This window comes from Sceloporus occidentalis, unplaced genomic scaffold, assembly GCF_023333645.1.
Source record: "Sceloporus occidentalis isolate IW3139 unplaced genomic scaffold, rSceOcc1.0.p SCAF_4, whole genome shotgun sequence".
In the NCBI taxonomy this organism is placed as follows: domain Eukaryota; kingdom Metazoa; phylum Chordata; class Lepidosauria; order Squamata; family Phrynosomatidae; genus Sceloporus; species Sceloporus occidentalis.
In genome coordinates this window covers 102,692,877-102,713,004 of record NW_028316984.1, presented here as the reverse complement: position 1 = coordinate 102,713,004, position 20,128 = coordinate 102,692,877, and the positions used below count along the sequence as shown (strand labels likewise).

The window sequence follows — 20,128 nt, the reverse complement described above, 5'->3', positions numbered from 1 at the left end:
TTTCTACAGTATAGATGCACCTCTTGTGCCCTCTAAATGTATTGGACTACAGTTTTCCTCAGCCTTAACCATTAGCTTTACTGGGTGGGACTAATAGGAGCTGTAGTCCAAAACGTCTGGAGGACACCAGAAAAATCAGTTTCCCTGGAAGGAGAGAACATTGAAATCTATGGTGTATTGATATTTGCATCTAGATACTGTGTAGGAATGTTAGGGATTCAGTAATAAGAACAAGCAGCACTGAAGCCATCACAATACATTTGGTTCCAGAATGTGTAATTTCTGTTTCTGCCAGCATTGTTACTGGTATCCAAAACAGTCAATTAAAACTGCTTATTCATTGTCCTCCAGCTTGCCCCTGCAGTCCAGGAGTCAGGCTTCTAAGAAAAACTTAAGGTTATTTGGCATCTTGCCTCAGTGTAAAAGTATCAATTAATGATGGATCCAATGAATTGCTGATAGATGTGTGGCGATGTGGTGGTTAGTGGCAACGCTGAAAACTGATCTCATCATGAAACGGAGATCATTCATAATCAGTAATAGAACAAAACAAAAAACCTCAGGCACACTAAACAGTTTCATGAGCAAAAATAACCACCCTCGATCCCAAGCCATTAAAATATTGATCTTAGGCAGCAAGAATGTTGTGAGAGTCTGGTGCCCTCATTTTTCATTCACCCTTTCATTTAGAAAAGAAATACATAAGACAGTTTACAAGGATCTTAAAACTAATAACCACATCTTAAAGCCAATGGTTTCACTTTCTCAATAATACTGTACAGCCACAAAATGGAAATATAAGAAGCACCTTTTTTAAAAAAGACTTTATTTAGCATGCTTCCACCTAGATCACACCACAGAATCTACAGATTTATTCAGAATGGTAATCTGTACTGATTTATATTGTACCATTTATTATTGCTTATGAACACTTCTTTATGTTTCTTGAGACTTCTCCATCCAAACACATTCCTGACTTTTAAAAACAAATCAGCAGAAAGCAGCACGTTTCACTTCATCTGTGGTCATCTTGCTTGTGAAATGAGTTGTGTGATATTGGATGTGCATGGGTATAATCTCCATCCACTCCTCCCCTGGTGTTTTTCTTGAAGGGCTGTAATCCCCACATGTGCTTCTATTTATCCCCCAGTACCTTGCTTATTAAAGAAAACCTGTAGAGTTGTTGTTGTTGTTATTATTATTATTATTATTATTTATTATCATCATCATCATCATCATTATTTTCCCTTGATTCTTCTTAGCCAAGGGTATCACACACGTGAACGCACATCCCTTGGTTACATGTACTTAAAAAAAGTTAACTATTCCATGAGCCAGTAAACCTATAAACGTCAAGGTTTATAAATGTCCCTATAAATGTAAGTTTATACTGAGACCTTAATCTAATCAAATCCATCCTTTTTAGGATCTGGATTTCTGAGTCATGATCAAGTGATATCTGAGAAAACTAAACAGCCAGATACGTGGTTTTAATTTTTAGCAAATTCAGAAATCTTCAATTGCTTTTAAGATGTGTTCCATTCTCCTATGGAAAGCCCAAATGAAATCAGTGGGAACAGGAAGAATGGTCAATAAATGCAGGTTGCAAAAATGAACATGTGTTTTGTGATTTTGATTTTTACCCAGTGCTATGTAAACCACAAGCAAAATCCACAGAACTGTCAGTGGCCAGTTGGAAACTTTTGGAAACTGCTTGACAGGTAATAATATAACAGCAGGGACATAGCTAGGATTTTGAGAAGGGGGGGGGGGGGTCCAGACTAAGTGCCACCATTATAATGGGGCTTGAGTGTGGCAGCGCAGCAGCACACACCATTCATTTTTCTAATGGAAGGGGGGGTCTGGACCCCAAGAACCCACCCCCCCCCCGACAACGTCCCTGATAACAGGGAGAACATTAGCTTTCTTGAGTCTTGGTTTTGGGAGAAAGGCAGAGTATAAATAAAGACAAAAAAAATCATCATTGTGAACATCACCATCATAAGCATGGAACCATCTGCCTGGGACTGTGCTCTGATTCATTATAAACAGTTTCATCAGATATTGCACATTTGTCTCATTATTAGAAACACTGGATAGTCTCCATTTGTGCGTCACTTAAAAACCTTTTTAAAAGGACAAAACAAGGGCTATGCTGAATTTTGAAGCAGACTGTTAAAAAGAAGTAGCAGAAGGAGAAAGAAGGCAGCTCCTGAACTGTCTGGGAATAGAAGTTTCCCTACTCAATGTAGAGGCATGTTTCCTGACTTGCAGTGCTGTATTGTGCTGTGAGAACAGTTTCATTGCCTCTCACAGGTCAGCATAGCATTACAAGCAGTGATGGGGAATACATGACCCTCAGTATTGCTGAATGGCAGCTGCCATCATCCATTACCTTCAGCTGTGATGGTGAAGGCTGATGGGAGTTGCAGTTGAACACATTTGGAGGCCATGCCCTCTGCACCCATGCCATATAAGAAACAAGCAGGTGGTCTCTGTTTTTCCTGTGTTGCACCACAAGAGGTACCTGCCTTTACAGCACAGTGTGAAAAGACTAAGCATTCATGCCCAGCTGCATCTATGCCCAGGACATATCCCCTTCCACCAACTCACCCACTACTTGCTTGGCTTCCTCAAAATCACAGAGTAAGTCAAGGGTGGGTTCACCAAAGGTATTGAGACTACAGCCCTCATAATCTCTCACTATTTTGGCTTGGACTCATTGGCACTGTGCAATTCTATAAGGAATGGGACATTACTTGCAGGGTAGTAATCAATCCTAAATTCTGGCTTCACTGAATTCTTGAATTTGGGGAGGGGGGATATGAAAATACCAGATGGACATAAGATAGTTCAACCATGGGAATTTTAAACCACTTGAAACCATTTGTCTTCCTCTTTGTGCAGTACCATAGATGCTACCCCACCAACAATGAAACAGAAATGAATCAATAAAAAAGCAGGGGTAGAAAACTGTACTTGAAGCAGGAGCTAATTTTCTAGAACTTGTTAGGTTCCTTTATGACTCGGCCAACCGTGTTACTGCACTTCATGAAGTAACTACATGAGTAACTCATTACTAACATATTGCTGTTACTATTGGAAAATACAGAAAAAGCACTTTGGTACCGCCCACTACTGATCATACTTCTGAGTGGACTACCCTGCCTTGGAGAGCTAGAATACTGTAGTGCTTTGAAGATTGGTCTACAACTCTGAAGGCCAGGGTTTGAATCCCTGCTCAGTCATGGAAATCCACTGGGTGACCTTGGGGAAGTCACACTCTCAGCCTCAGAGGAAGGCAACGGCAAACCCTCTCTGATCAAATCTTGCCAAGAAAACCCCATGACACAGTGGCCTTAGGATCACTTGAATTCGGAAATGACTTGAAGACACACAACAATAACAAATCCTGCTTTGATTCCCCCGCCAACCCAGCCTGAACTTACTTGTCCATGTAAAGAGTAAGAGGATCACATGGCTGCTAGATGCACTGTAGGCAGATGCTTTGGCTAAGCATGCAGAAACAGTCATTCACTCAATCCCTCTTCCTTCTGCATCTCCTGCTTATCCAAACAATTGTTCTAAATCTCCATTATATATGTAAGAAACACCAGCCAAGCCAGCTCCACTGTGCACCCTGTGCTGCTGTTTGGAGCAGCCAGCCAGAGAAGACAGACTCTCCTCTTCACCCACTGCCATGCACTCACACTGACTTCTTCTTTTTCATTCTGGCAGAAACAGCGGTCTCTTTCATTTGGTCAGAAAAGGGGGATAGAAATGGTTGTTGCTATGTGCCTTGTAATTTCCTTCATGTCGTTTCCAACTTATGGTGACTCTAAGGTGAACCTATCATAACAAGATTTGTTCAGAGGTTTACCATTGCCTTCCACTGAGGCTGAGAACATGTGACTTGCCCAAGGTCATCCAGTGGGTTTCATGGCTGAGTGTAGAATCAAACTCTGGTCTCCAGACTCCAAAGTAATACATCACATCTAACATGGTATTTCCATAGTCTGTGATTTTATTCTCTCTGCCCTCTCAACCAGCTGCACATCTGCATTTTTGACAATTTGAAAGTGATGTTACATCACTTCTGGTTTTGCTTAGGTCCACTTTACAGAGGAGAGCAATAAAATGTTTTGTGGGTTGGGGAAAACTACATAACCATGATCTGGTTATGTATGATCTGATCTGGCTATTTTGAGTGATTGTTAAGCATTTTTTTGGCCTTTAAAAAAAAAGACAAACAGTGCTAATAGTCTGTGGTATACTTGGTCACAAAAACATGACTGTATCAAATGATTTCTCCATCCTTTGAAGTAAAGGGTGGTCTTGATCAAGGAGCCTTTGTAATATGTCTTTGTAACATGTAATCTGTCTCACCTGTAAGAACCGTCATGAAATAGTCTTATTAGCTGTTTGTGTGAGACTGTCTCACTCAGGCTCTATTCAAACAATGAAAATAACCCAGGACAAATCCAGGTTGAATCTCTCTTGTTCACATGCATCCTCAATGCACCCAATTAAGCTGGGGGGGGGGGGGCGCCAAAACCCCCATTTACCCTGCGATAATTGATATCAGGGTATCTTCTGATTTTTTAAAAAAAGGTTTCCATCATCAGCAGTGTGAATAACCGATCCGAATAGACCCGGGATAATTCGGGATGAAACTTTGCATGCCTTGAATGCATTTCAAATACATTTGCATCGACAGTCCCATCAGCCTCCCTGGGATGCCCTTGTGTTCCCCATCACTTATGTCCCCCCATCACCTCTGAAAAATAAATCCTGATCACCATCGTCCTCATGACCACCTTGGACGCTCTCTCTCACCTCACCATTGACTGAGGTGAACCAGGACAGAGGTGCTTTGAGAGAAAAATTGGCACCAACATTATGCGCCAAGGACTTCCTTCCTGAAGGGGAGCTGGAGCACCACATTTGTAACCCAACATCCTGACACGGGACGCTATCCTAGGCCTTGTGTGGAGGCAGTCGAGAAAGCATGGCCCCTTCCCCCATGGAACAGCTGCCATTGAAACCAGGAGGAAAGAAAAGAAGGAAAGAGAGAGGAAAAGGGAGGAGAGAAAAAGAGATGCCAAATCCCTTGTCTGGCTGAAGGGTGCCAGTGGGTGGGGGGACAAGGGAAGGATGTCTACATGTGTGAGCAACCTAACTCACAGAGATGTGGAGAGATGTGGTTTGCAGAGAGATGTTGTCCATAGTGTGAATAATAAATGAGATTATTCATATTGTTCCACCCAAAAAAACAACGTCTGAATGACCCCTCACACCGAGCTGATGAGCACAGACTACATTAGCAGTTGTAATGGGAGAAGCTGATGGGAGGGGCAACACAGACTGGAAACTTCTGGAGGATATTTCTGCCAGAAGAAATGGCAGGCTATTTCTAGTGGAAGGTGGAACAAGCTGCACATGGCATCACACAGCACAAGCACACATCTAATGTGCAAAGTTGTTTCACTTCTCCTTTACAGTCTGCCTCACATCTCTTTTCAAAAGGCAGAGCCTTTTGATGAAGACGATCTCAGGGTAAGGGTGAATGCAGAAGTAATTCACATTTTCTTTTTAGAATAATGGACAAAAATCAGCGCAATAACATAGTTGACTAACATATCTAGGATCTTCCCCTAGATAGCTGCACATTAATCTAAATTAAATTACATTGTTCCAAGAAATTGCAGCTTCTGTTTCTTCCAATAATTGTCATGTTGTGAAATGAGCTAGAGCAGCTAGTGTATACCCAGGGGGGAGAATTCAATATAGTGACCCTATTATGATCCGGGACAGTACAAATACAATTATAGGAACCACAGTATTCATTAATGAATGAAAGCATTAGCAAATAAGGAAGCTAGTGTCCATTTAATGAACATGCATGACATTGCATCCTAGAAGCTGCAGAAAGAAATTAAACTGCCACTTACCATATTGCACAAAATGGCTTATTTTGGCTGATAACAGAGAGAAAACTTTTATAACAGAAACACATTGGCCATGCTTTTTCTCAGAGAGAATTCTGCACTTGAATTTGTCAGCTCAGGTGCTAAAAAATAAGTCTTGTACTGTGGATGTATTCTTTTCCATAAATAAATAACCCTAAATGACACAGATTAATGTCTTCATCTGCTCCTCATGGCAACCTGCTGATAGAACAGATTTCATTAGTACTCCATCACATCATAATTATCCTCTCCAAAAATGGCAGTGTTCCCATGACAACATTTGCATTTTATTATTTAAGAACTCATAAACATTCTTAAGTGAGAATGTGTGCAGTATGGGTAAAAAGAAAATTTAAATTTGCCACTTATAGGAGATGAGGCATAAAATGCCAGGTGCAGCTATCCAAAAATAGAGACGTACCAGCAGATCTTGGAAAACACCACTCATGATTTTTTGTATCTATATCAGTTGCAGTCAGTTTATTTTCACTGTACTGAAATGAACTAATAAACTCAGATAAAGGCCACTGGTCACTGACATAATTTCCATAGATTCAAATGGGAAGCACATAAGGCTTCACACAAAGTTCTTCAAACAACGTACTGTAGCATTAAAGCAATAAACGATTTTCAGGCATGAAAAGCAAAGTTCAGTTCTGCTACTCCCTGCCAAACAGTAAATCCTATAAAACAGATTTCAAGCAGGCAAAGCAGAGCTTTAAAACACAAGCTGCACTTTCTCCCTGTGTGTTTGGTTTAAATACTTTGCTCTTGCATGTCTTTAACACTGAGGGGCATTTGAACAGCAAGATTGATGTTGTTGTGTGTCTTCAAGTAATTTCCAACTTATGGCAACCCTAAGGCAAACCTATCATGGGCTTTTCTTGGCCAGTTTCTTCAGAGGGTGTTTGCCATTGCCATTTTCTAAGGCTGAGAGAGTGCGACTTGCCCAGAGTCACCCAGTGGGTTTCCATGGCTGAGTGGGGATTTGAACCCTGTTCTCTAGAATCATAATCCAGAGCTCAAACCACTATAAGACAATGGATAGTTGAGGTTTAAGTACCTTTAAATCATTTATCAACAATCTAAGAATGACTTTTCCCTTCTTACCACTAAAGAGAACCACCTAGACTCTCTCAGGGTGCTGCCACACTGCAGGATTAATGCAGTTTGACATCACTTTAACTGTCATGGTTCCATCCTATGGAATCATGGGCTTTGTAGTTTGTTGTGATACTAGCACTGACTGGGAAGGGTAAATGGTGTACAAAACTACAAATCTCAGAATTCCATAGCACTAAGCCACTGCATTAATTCCGCAGTGTAGATGCGACCGCAGTGACCCCTCCTGGATAGCTGTACCTGCCAAGAGGAAGACTTTCCTTAAGCCCTGCTGATGAGTTGGGCTATGCAGGGGAACTGTATGGGGTGCCTATTGCAGGGAATGTGTCTTGCCCAATACCAATTAGTGATTTTATTTTATTTATATTCTGCCATTCTTCTTGTATAAGATCCAAGGTGGCGAGAGAGGAATAGTTTGAAGTGTAGTCTAAGGGATTCATGGCACATAGTGCAAACTGATGGCTACTATGGGGAATCCTATGGGACAGGTGGGATAGAAATAAAATTTTATTATTATTATTATTACTCAGAAGCATTATTATTACTATTATTATTATTCAATATCATCATCATCATCATCATCATCCCATCCTTCTCTCAAGACTGGGACTCAGTTTACAATATTAAAAAACAGAAACAGGCCCTATTGAGTTTAATGAGAAAATTCCTAGATAAGAGAATAAAATTGAAACCTCAGTGTCTTATCCCATGGTGCATTGCTACCTCTCCAGATGTTTCTGCTTGCAACTCCTGTCAGCCCCACCAAGCCTGAATAATGGGAAAAAAATGTGGAAATGTAGTCCAAAAACGGATCCAAAGTTTCTTACTGTTTCAGCTTCTAAACCACATGAAACTGATTTGCCTTACTCTGCAGATATTCTGAATCATCATGGGCCTTCATGGGAATTTTAGTGTACCTGGAGCAGAGCTATAGCTCAAACCAGAAGTGCAGAGATTACTTAGAGAGTGAGAGCAGATACCACATGCTACATTGTATTATGCTGACATTATTTTTCAAACTGATTGGCAACATTAAGCATCTATATATGGGGGCCAGCATAACCTAAATTACAGAGACCTAATTTTTATTTAGTAGAGTAATTATTATGCCTTTAAGACGTATCTGATTTATGAAGATCCTAAAATGAACCTATCAAGGAATTTTCTTGGCTAGATTTGTTCAGAGGGGATTGCCATGGCCTTTCTCTGAAGCTGAGAGACTGTAACCCTACTCTCTTGGAGTCCTAAGTCCAACACTCAAACCATTACACCACACTGGCTCACATTTTGTATTAATATCAATCCCTATAACAAACTTACTATGATTTGAATTGTTTGAATAGGTCCACTGGATCAACTGGATTTGATGTCAATTCTTAGGTAAATTCTATTAATTCCATTGGACTAACAATTGGATTTAGACCATAATGTGTGTTCAGATCATGAAATGGCTTCAAACTATTTCATGATCTGAATGTCTCCCTGAGCTCATATGTCCAAGCATTATAGCCTAAATCCAATTCTTAGTCTGATGGAATTAATAGAATTTGCTTAACTGTTGATTTAAGTGCCGAGATGGCACCAACCATAAAACTAAAGCCCAATTAGTCCAACATTGCTTCTAGTAGTAGCCACAATCATAGCACCATGGTAAGAACTTTCCATCATTTGGTAAGAGCTATGCTCCCATTTAACATTGCTATCATAGCTGAAAGCTCTTCATAGGATCTTTTGTCTATAAACATGCCTACTCATTTTCCAAACTTTTTATCATACCAATAGCAGTTAATTCCACATGTTCTTTAAGTACTGTATGAAGGACCAGTGTAAACATGTCTCGCTTCTTGGCACTCAAAGTGTTCACACGTAAGTGAGAAAATTTTAAAAAATCCTTAAACTGTTCCTAAGTCTCTACCACAATTCCAGTTAATCATGCTGGGATGACATGTCATCAGAGTTATCCTCTAAGATTATTTATCACTTTGTTTTTGCTTTCAGTGTGAAAGAATCTGAGATACATGGTATTTTTTAAGTACAAGCAGTGCATTCAAGACAATGTAAAATATGAGACATGTTTCTACAATATTCTGTACTAATCACTAGGTTCAGTATCAGCACCAGATAATCACACAGATAAAGTCTTGGCATCACCCCAGTAATCAACATGTCCGGGAAGAAAGATTACTTTCCAATGTGGCAGAAACCTGTTATCAGTGTTTTCCCCCTCCATCTTTCTGATAAACCAGATCATTGTCTAAGCAAGTTTACCACATTTACAATTTAAGTATCTAAATGATAACATAATAGTGTCATCATTTATTCACAAGTAGCATATTTCTATAGCCTCATAAAATACCCTTCAATATATGAATTCAGTTGTAAGACTGATGGTATAGTGATATATACAGAAATTAAATGGCTCAGGTTTGGGCTGCACATGTATGTTTGTTTTTTTAAAAAGATCTGTGAATGTAGAATCCTAATTCTTATTATCAATTGATTAAGAAAGAATATTACTACTGTATATGAAACATCTTAAGTTTGACAGTGCATTGAGTGCTATCATTTTGTTTCCCGATCTCATAAGGGAGAAGTCCAAAATGAAGCAGCTCAGCTAGAACTTCTTACTCTGCTTTCCAAATGATGGAAAGAATGTGCCTCCTGATCTACAGGGATACCCATTCATTTCAATAAAGATAAACCCCATGCACATCAAGTATGTCCCTCTATGTGCAGGCTGTCCCTCTATTGAACAAAATGAAGTCTGATATCACTTTAACTGCCATGCCTCAATGCTATGGAATTTTGGGACTTGTAGTTTTGTGAAATGTTTTGTAGTTCTGTGAGATATTTAGCCTTCTGTCAGAGAAAACCCCGGAATTCCATAGAACTGAGCCATGGCAGTTAAAGTGGCATCAAACTGCATTATTTCTGGAGTGTAGATGCAGCTTTATTCAAACAGAAAAGAAGTACTGTGCTCAGCAGTCCCAGGAGTTTCATCCTCTCTCAACAGTAAAATGAAATCTTTTCCAAAATCTAAGAAGTCCCAAAGTAGCATGTGATTAAAAAGTCAGTCAGAACTTGTCTATGTCATTTTATTGAAATAGTACATATAGGAGACTAGACAACGTAACTTCTAAGGACATTAAGAAAAAAATGCAGATTTAATATTTTATCAACAATGATCTTGGAGTGATAAGTAAAAACTACAAATTATTTGCTGGAATGCAATCAGCACAAGAAGATCAGCTTCTACAACCAAAGGAAAGAGAAGAATACAAGATGTCCTGACTCCAACAAGCAAAATTCCAAGCTCTTAACTATAATTGATCAGAAGAATCTTGTATTTATAAATTAGTTTTCTTCTGAGAGAGATTAATTTTATCACCAAGACTTAGTGCCATTCCCTGCAAAAGAGAGGAAAAACAATAGCTGGTAATAGTTCATGTAGTTTTGCAACAGGTAATATTCAACAGAATTGTATCTTCATTTATACATCTATCCTGAAACATCTGTTATTCATGGCTCCAAGCAGGACATTTAAGATTAGTGTATTGTGTAACATGATGGGGAAAGAATTAAACTGTAGATAGATTGTTATTTTGCCTTGTCAATGTAAATGCTGCCACAATAACAGCAATGAGGTTCAAAACAAAATGAAAGGAAGTTTGTATTGCATCAAGAAGCACTACTGGGGAAGAAGAGGGAGATACATCTAAACTTAAGGGGAAATATGCTTTTTCTAGAATATAGTAATAATTTGATCCCCATTTTTCAACAAAAAGAAAATACATTTTCACCTCAGCAAGTCATATAATATTCCGCAGGATCAATTTTCATAACATCATAAGGAGTAGGATATACAATTGTGGAACAGAAATATAAAATTATATTATGGATGTGAAGTAGTAAAGAAAGATGGCATTTTATCCTGAAGAGCAGTTTTCCATCACAGTCTAGCTTATATTCCTAAGTGAGGGTTCTGACCTATAAAGTGCTATGTGGCCTGGAACCTTAGCATCTGATGGAATATCCCCTCCCAGGGGTGCCCATTTAGAAGAGACTTTCTCCAATGGTCCCTCATTTTGAAGCCCACAAAGTGGCTTACTTGAGATGAGATCTTTTCAGGGGTGGTCCTGCAGTTCTGGATCCCCTCACCCAGGAAATTGGCCTGACACGCATATTTTTCTGCCACCCACAGGCTAGAACTTCTGTGTTTTCCCAGGCCTTTTAATCCCCCTCACATATTAGTAGTTTTAATTCATGCTTTGTTTTTGTTTTTTGTTGGCTTTGGTTCGTCAGTTTTTCCCTTGTATTTTATTGGGTTGATTTTGTCTTGTATCACATTCTTTTTTAAAAATTAGATTGGTTTATTGTTGTTTTTAGATAATCACATTATTTATTTATTTTAATTATATGTTGCTACAGATTTTTTTAAAAATTCTTATAGCATCCTATAAATATCAACAATAAAGAAAGTATATTATATAAATTATAAATGCATTCTAAGTACATCTCCATCACCATACCAGACATTATTCCTGACAATCCTGAATCTTTTGGGAGCAGCTTTTCAGGGGGCATATATAAGGATATAAGAAACCCTTCTAAGCTTCCAAAAGCTCTTTGGATACCTTTTTGTATGTTTTTAAAAAATCCTCTATTTCACACAACTATCTGCTAATGACAGATGTGCCTTTCTACATCCCATAAAATATTTATTTGGAAATTGGTCTGGAACTGCCATCCAGGATGATGGACTGAGATCATAGCACCACTCTACCCTTTGAAATTTATCCAGAAAAACAGCAACCAGAGCACTTGTTATAGCTAATGTTAAATGGTGAACTTCAAACAAAGACTGTAGACTGGGGTGGGACGTTCATAATTTAAAAAGAAGAGTTTAACAGAAAATACTGTTACCTGACTTTTTGCACGAATTCTTATGTGTCCTGTAACTGGTGCATCAGGTCCAAGATGAATTGGCTTTTCAATGCTGACGTTTGCAAGGGCATCTTCTCCAAATATGGATCGTGCATATAGATTGGCAGCCATGAAGCCACAATATCCAGAAAGAGCCTAGAAAGACAAGAATTTATAACCTTTTGGAAATGTGTTTTACTCCAACAGGAACAATTCAGCCAAACTTTTGAAGAAGTATAGCCCTTGGGCTACATGGCAATCAATCCTATTTTTGTAACACTCAAGCCTTCCTGACTCTCAATATTGCCCATTTTCTGACATAGGAAAGGTGGTGAATTGTCTTTACTAGAAACCTGCAGAGGTTTTTGCATATGTTGTAGGTCCCCCTGCACTCTTTAGCATTTAAAGACATATTCATTGTACAAAACCAGAAGTAAATTTCTGGCTATATCTGAATTAGGTTGTTTGTTTGGCATTTTAGCAGTCTGTCCAGGCAATGACATATTCCTGGAATAGAAAACTGGTCCCTGAATGTGTTGTAGTTGCTCATTCCTGGGTTAAAGTTTGATCTTCTCATTATACAGTATTTTAAATTCTCTCTCTCTCTCTCTCTTTCTCTCTCTACAAATTTTAACACACAGACATAGACAGGACTCAAAGTTGTGTCCTCAAAACAGTATAAGTACTGAGCATGGAGCAAAAACCCCAAAATTATAACCATAAATATATGAAGGGATGTTAACATGGAACAGGTTTATTTTCTGCTGTTGTAGAGAATAGAACAGAGTGGATTAAAAATACAAGAAAAGAGTTTCCAGGTAAACATCAGAAATAACTTCTTGACAGTAAGAGCTATTCAAAAGTAGAATGGACTGCCCCAGAGAGTGGTGGAATCTACTTCCTTGGAGGTCTTGAAACAGAGGTTGGATGGTCATTCATGCTTACCTTTTCTGGGGTAAGGCATTTCATATTAGTTGACTTCAATATGTGTTGTAAATATTCATTCAGATCCACTATATTTGTATTAACCGTAACCTTAAAAAAATATAGAAATACAAGGACAATGACTTTCCCAATCTCTCTTTTCTTTCATAAAATTAAATGTTACAATATATAATGCACAGAGATTTGTCTGTGAAATTAAATCGTAAATCTCAGCTAGTATTCAAGTTGTACTAACTATAATTCAATAATTAAATACTATTGCCTACCATAACTATAGTTCTCATTTCCTTTCAGATAGCCTATATCACGAATTTGTCTTCCGGTATTTTTATACTAGTATTTTGATCCATAGAAGAACAGAGTGGTGTAGTGGTTTGACCCTTGGACTACAACTCTGGAGAACAGGTCTTGAATCCCCACTCTGCCATGGAAACCCATGGGGTGTTCTTGGGCAAGTCATATTCTCTAAGCCTCAGAGGCTAAGGCAAACCCTCTCAGAACAAATCTTGCCAAAGCCCCAGGATAGGTTTACCTTAGGGTTGCCATTGGTTGGAAATGACTTGAAGGCACACAACAAGAACACTTTTGATTCTGGATACAGATCCTGGATACCTGATACATTATGTTGATACTTCATGTGTGCAGTAATAAATTTATTCATACTAAAATGTATATAAATATCTTTTAATTGCAGTACATTCCCTAAGTTTTAAAGCATGTTACTGCATGCATGAAAATGCTGCACAAAATATATTTTTCTGATTCCAACCCAAGCCACCAATATATAGGTAGAAGGGGGTAATGGGAAGCAAATTTCTCTCTTTCTTTCACACACATACTGTGTGTATCCATCTGAAATGTTACAAGTTAGTTATATGAAGTCACCTTTATGTCACATAAAAAGTAATGGAGATTACTCTTGGAAACCTAAAAGTAAAAGAAAGGGCTAGAGAACTGGCACCTTGCAGATGCTTGGAAAGATACTCCTTTCATGGCAGCCCCCATTGATAGCATTTCCCCCCCAGTAAAATTGAAATCAAAATACAGTGGGTCCTTGTTATCCACTGGGGTTTTCTTCCAGGATCCCCCATGGATACCAAAAGCCATGGACACTCAAGTCTCATTAAATACAATGGTATGGCAAAATTGTGTCCCTTACATAAAATAGAAAATCAAAGTTTGCTAGTTGGAATTATACTTTTTTTTGAATATTTTCTACCCGTGGATGCTTGAATCCATGGGTAAAAAATCCATGGATAAGGAGGGTGACTGTACAGGGGAGACAATTTTGCTACAGTTCTTGCCATTTTAGTTCTAGGAAAGGGTTTATGTGACAAGGAAATAAACCAGAATTTAATTATCAGTTTGCTTCCATGTGAAGTAAAAGCCTCTCCTAGGACCTAAAACAGTGGAGGACTGACCAAAATATGGCAAAACTGGCATACACACATTTTTTGAATACTGCTTTTACATGGGATAATAATCTGAGAAAGAGGGTCATACTATCTTCAGCAGCACGTGTAGTATAAAATCATATATTTCATTATACTCAGTATTACAAAAGACCCTGATCAGCTAATAGTTCTACATAACCCAAAATTCTACATATGGTTTTAAATGATAGTTGGGCATGTCAGGAGTAATCTTCAAAGTATATTTCTACAGAGGAATTGCCTAAAAAGTCAGAGTGAAAGCAGTTCATTGGCTCAAATCCAAAGGGCTATGGTGACTGGTTTGTTCAGAAGGACACATGCAAAGTGTATGGAGTACTTCCATCTCTTCTTCCAGTTGCAGCTGTTCCCTAGAAATCTGCCATGGAGGGTAAAGGCAGCTTCAGAGGTGCCACCCTCACACAACTCAGTAAAGGTTTTTTTTTTACAATATTATATTTTAAAATGTGAATAATCAAAACCAAAGACAACTCACTTTGTTTTCCCATTCAAATTCTGCCCACATCTGACGGAATTCTGCATCAGTACATGTAGCAGGCTGGATGTAGTCCATTATATCAATGTGTATGTCACTGAGAACCACACAGTTTCTGTCACTGGCTGCTCCAGAAACATCATACACTAAAAAATCAAACAGATCAACAGAAATTGAACAACTCTACATCATCACTTTTAAAGTTTTAAGTTGAATCAAACTTACACATCTTCCAATTCAAAGCAAAGATCTCGCTTCAAAAACAGCCTTTCCATATGTTTTAAACTCTGCATCTTGAATTCTTAGATTATGTTTAATACACTTGGATTCATGCAGAATACAGAAGATGCTTACCAATATTTCCAAAAATGATTCCATTTTCTGTAGAAGCGACTTTCACATTGGCCTTAATATTGGCAAAATCATGGGGAGCAAGTGTCAGAGGAGATGGTTTTTCAACAAGCTTCAAATCACCTATTTAAAATGGTTTAACAGTTAGCCAAGGAAACCACTGAGGGCAAATACAACTAATTGTACAAACGAGAGCCAGTATGGTGTAGTAATCTGAGTGCTGGAAACCTGAGGAAACTAGGTTTCCAAATTGATCAGGGCTTGAATTCCCACTTAGCCATGGAAACCCACTAGGTGACCTTAGGCAAATCACACACTCGCCTTCTCAGAGGAAGGTGATGGCAAACCTCTGAAGAAATCTTGCCCAAGAAACCCTAGTACATTATTTTCATACACTGGTGTCAACTTGAAGACATACAGAACCAGTGGGATGTAGTTTGAGTACTGGTTAGAATTCTGGGAGCCAGGGGTTCACATTCATGTTTGGCCATGGAAACCCACTTGGTAACCTTTGGCAAGTTACACTCTCTCAGCCTTGGAGGAAGCCAATGGCAAAATCTCTTTTAAATAAATCTTTTAAATAAATCCTGACAAGGAAACCCTATTATAAGTTCATTAATAGTAAGAGTTGACTTGAAGGCCCACAACAGCAGCAGCAGCAGCAGCAGCAACAACAACAACAACAACAGCATTGTTATTTACCTAATGTAGCTAATTCAAGTGTGCAATTTTGCAAAGTATCACTGGTCTGATTTACCACAAGCACATCCAATACTATATCATATTGGTTGACGTGAACATAAGCTTCGGCATAAACTGGATCGGAAAAGCCTGTCAACTGAGTCACCTGTGAAACAGGAAAAGAGATTTTGCCTGTAATCATGTACTTGTGTTGCAAGAGTAACCCCATTGACTTTAATGGGGCTTACTTTTGAATGGGGATATAGGTAACCAAGTAGAAATGTTCCTAGGCATTACTTCTTTAACAGAAAATTTGGTACAAGAAATATTACAGAAAGAATAGCACGCAAATGGAACTTGTAGCACCTTTGAAAGAAAGAAGTTGGTAGCATAAGCTTTCATAGACTTAAGTCTACTTCCTCAGATATAATTGAGGAAGTAGCCTTCAGTATACACAAGCTTATATTACCAACTTCTAGGGAGCCCAGGTGGCAGAGCGGTTAAACGCTAGTAATGCAGCCACAACATTTTGAGTTTAATCCCAGGCTCCAAGGCTGATTCAGCCTTCCATTCTTTTGTAGTTTGGTAAAATGATTGCAATCAGTTTATAGATTGTAAATCGCTTAGAGAGTGCTGAGTTCACTAATAAGCTGTATAGAAATGAACATGCTATATTGGTGTAACTTATTTCTTTCTCCCTGTTATTCTAAAAGGTGCTGCAAGGTCTCTTTGCATGCTTGTCCAGACTACAATGGCTATGTGTTCAAACTGAAAGAAACCTTTTATCTAAAGCAAACAATATGCACATGTGAAACGAAACAATCAGATCAAGTAGCCCTTGCAGAAGTAAACAAAAGCATTTTATGATTTCTAGAAACCTCTTGAAGGCTTCTTCCAAAATGCATCCATGGATTTTTTTTTCTTTCACCAGCCTCCACTTTTCTTATGATTTTCACTTTGGTGACCAAACTTACAGATCTATATTTCTTTAATACAGTGCTACCTCGGGTTACGAAATTAATTCGTTCCGCGGCACCGTTCGTAACCCGATACATTTCGCAACCCGAAAAGGCTTTCTGTTAGCACTGGAAAGCCGCTAGCCGCGCTTCGCATTTGAATTTCGCGCCGAAACGCGCCGAAATGAATTTCGTAACCCGAAAAATCTTTCGTTACCCGGAACAGTTTTTTCCAATCTAACTTTTTCGTACCCCGGAAATTTCGTAACGCGATCAATTCGTATCCCGGGGTACCACTGTATGCAGGGAGTAAGTGAATAGGCAAGGCTTACCTGCTTTCTACTCTTCTACCGACTTTCCTATTCATGCACACTTGGTAACGGATGCTATTTACTTTGTCTGTTGTAGGCAGGCACACACTGCTATAGCAGGATCGGCCGGAATAGAATCCCATTCTTTCTCAGCTCAAGTTATACTGCATTGTTTACTTGAGGAACATTGCTGCAACCTAACACCAGAAGTCTTTGTTTCTTCAGACCTACTTCTACAACCTCCTGATGTTCCTTAAAAATAACTCTAGCTAGATAGAGGACAAGAAGGAAAAGAGGGCCTAGGAAGGCTTTAAAAGACTTTGTAAAAATCATCTTTATCAGAGGCCTTGTTAAGTTAATTGTGCTATTAATGTTTTATCAAAAAACTGCAGTAAAGACAGAAGGCATCTCAAGATGCTAAAAAACACACACATTTGTTTCATTTAAAATAAAGGTTAGTGTGTTATGGCCAGTCTTAGTTTGCAGCTTCCTTCAGAAATCATATTAAGGCAAGTTGTTGAAAAATTTACCTCCTCAACACAATGATGACTTTGATACTAATAAAATGCTATGAAATTCACGAGGTCACCATAAATGAACATCCGATTTGGGGGCCATACATACACTCATACTTATTTTAGCGACTGCTCAATGTGTTCAGAAGCTGCCCTGTTATTTTAATAAAACCCCTGAGGAGGCCCTAAACCAAAACTATGAAAACCCATCTTGGCTTTATCTTTGAATAAAACAAATATTCTTTTTTAGCTTCTTCAGATGTGGCTTCTCTTTAAGTGTAGATTGTTAACATGTGCTCACCAGGTTGTGATTGTTTTAACCCATTATCAAAAAGCTAATTTTATTCTAGAACCATGTTGAACATTGTTTTATTCTTTGCAATGCTTTCTTCCATTTAGGTAAACAAGCCAGATTTAAGTTCTTCCACATCCCAAACCAATTAAAAGTATAAATCCCAAAATACCATTATTTTTTGCAGTATCCATCTCTTTTTGTAGGCAAATATTCAGAGAAACTTCCTTTTCTTTTTCTCAGTAAAACTATTTCTATTCAATGATCATGTCAGTTTATCTTCATTCATGGCAAGCTTCCCTATTTGCAGACTTCCCCCCAGGCCTTCATTACTGATTGGAAAACATAACAAGAATTCCTACAGGAATCTCTTTGGCTTTAAGAATGTGACCCGTAGTAGGCTTCATATGCTTTCTAATGTTATAGCACAAAGCAAAGATAACTGTGAAATGCTAACTGCCTAACTGATTTCCTGGTTTGCAAAGAAAGTATCTTAGATTATATGGCAGCATTAGCTTAGACTATATGGCAGTATTATGCAAGTTTTAAGAATAATTTTATACAAAATAAATTAATGGAAAGTACAAACTATTGGAAACTACTTTGAGTTCCAATCTAAAGATTGCCTGGGAAGAGTTAAACACTGCACTACCTTGTTGAGCTTAGATGCCAGTGGATCAGCAGCTTCTTTTCTTTGTGTGTTCCCCATAGCGGCTAACAGACTGAGCTGGAATTGATCTTCCTTTGAGCTCATTTCATTTTTAGCAGTGAGTTGCATAAAACAAATGGGGTCATCTGGCTGAACTGTCACATTCCTCTTCTCAGACTCTTTCTGTGGTAAGGAAAAAGAGGGATTTGTTAAGATACGCTTAACATACACATAACAAAGCGAATCCTTTATTCCTTTCTCAAGAACTGAATTTGGCTCTGACAAGAGTTGAAACCCTAGAAAGATCACAAATACACAGGTGCATATGTGGTCTCACCTTCTGAGAGAGCTTCTCTTCTTCCAGTTTGGCAGATAACATGTGAGAAAGGGACTGACGACATTCCTTGTTGAAAATGTCATTCATTAGAGGTGAACATTCTGAGAGCACCTTGAGGCACAGAGAAATCCGATCAACATCATCATCTGTAATTGGCTTTTTGGGAAGAGATGACTTGCCCAAGTGGAGAATTGTGGCCATGAGTAACATTGCCTCAGCTACAAAAGACTAAATTAGGAGAGATGAGAAAAAAGAGGAAAACAGTAACACTTGTTGTTTTTTAATTCCATACAGCTTTCCTTCTTAAAGACATCATGTAAGTTCTGATTAAAATCTGGTACATATATTGGCTGCATTTAGACCTTATGCTAAGCTACAAAAAGCCTTTTACTCTCTCCTTCCCCTCTCCTCCTATGCCACAGATATGATGCTATTAGCCACATGTTGGCATGATTTTTGCAAAACACAATTTCATAACCCATTGTTTGAAGTTGGCCTGTTTCAAGCAAACCACACTTAACATTAACGGCAGTTTGATAGGTATTAAAAACACAGGTTGAAGTTAACTGATACTAGAAGTTAAAGCTTCCAAACACATTCATCTTGGCTGCGGTAGATTAAAAGGGAAAGATGTAAGGCTCAGTGTGGCTTGTAGTCATCATGTTAAATTATGGTTCATGGTAAACTATGGTTCACCGTAACATCCTGGTTTGTCTATTATGTCTAGAGCAAGGAAGATGATGGAAAACAGCAACAGTTGCCTTGAAGCCAAACAATATAACTTAAACACAGAACAAAGCTCTAAGATGCTGAAACCAACTTCCGTGAGCAATAACTGTACAAACGCCATAATTGTCAAGTAACTGATGAGTTATACTTTCTCTCACAACCTATAACACAGCAAAAATCACCTATCAATATTTCCAACAGAAATAACTTACATTTTGTTTCTTCTTTTCTGGAACCAGAGTTATGTAACGTAAAGCAATCTTGGTCAGAGTTGTGGCAAGAGAAGCAGCAACAAAGAAATCTCCATCCAACAAGAACCCTCTCAGCGGAGGTCTACAAAGAAAGGCAATTTTGAATTCAGGAAAATAATATCTGGCAGTTTATACATTTTCTGTTTGTCTGTACAATACATTTTCCTCCAC

At 38.5% G+C, this 20,128-nt stretch overlaps 1 protein-coding gene across 1 annotated transcript in view; it reads right to left on the bottom strand.

The window, feature by feature from the left end:
• Positions 1-10,168: 10,168 nt before the first annotated feature.
• Positions 10,169-20,128, bottom strand: part of LOC149314432 (coatomer subunit beta) — a 35,623-nt gene continuing 25,663 nt past the window's right edge. The window contains exons 14-22 of the mRNA XM_089521106.1: positions 19,919-20,039; positions 18,978-19,205; positions 18,644-18,823; positions 15,939-16,083; positions 15,240-15,359; positions 14,886-15,031; positions 12,960-13,049; positions 12,015-12,170; positions 10,169-10,498 (exon numbers count right to left, since the gene is read on the bottom strand). Coding sequence (XP_089377232.1) covers positions 10,439-10,498; positions 12,015-12,170; positions 12,960-13,049; positions 14,886-15,031; positions 15,240-15,359; positions 15,939-16,083; positions 18,644-18,823; positions 18,978-19,205; positions 19,919-20,039 — 1,246 coding nt within the window. The 3' untranslated portion in view covers positions 10,169-10,438. The remainder of the gene's footprint in view (positions 10,499-12,014; positions 12,171-12,959; positions 13,050-14,885; positions 15,032-15,239; positions 15,360-15,938; positions 16,084-18,643; positions 18,824-18,977; positions 19,206-19,918; positions 20,040-20,128) is intronic.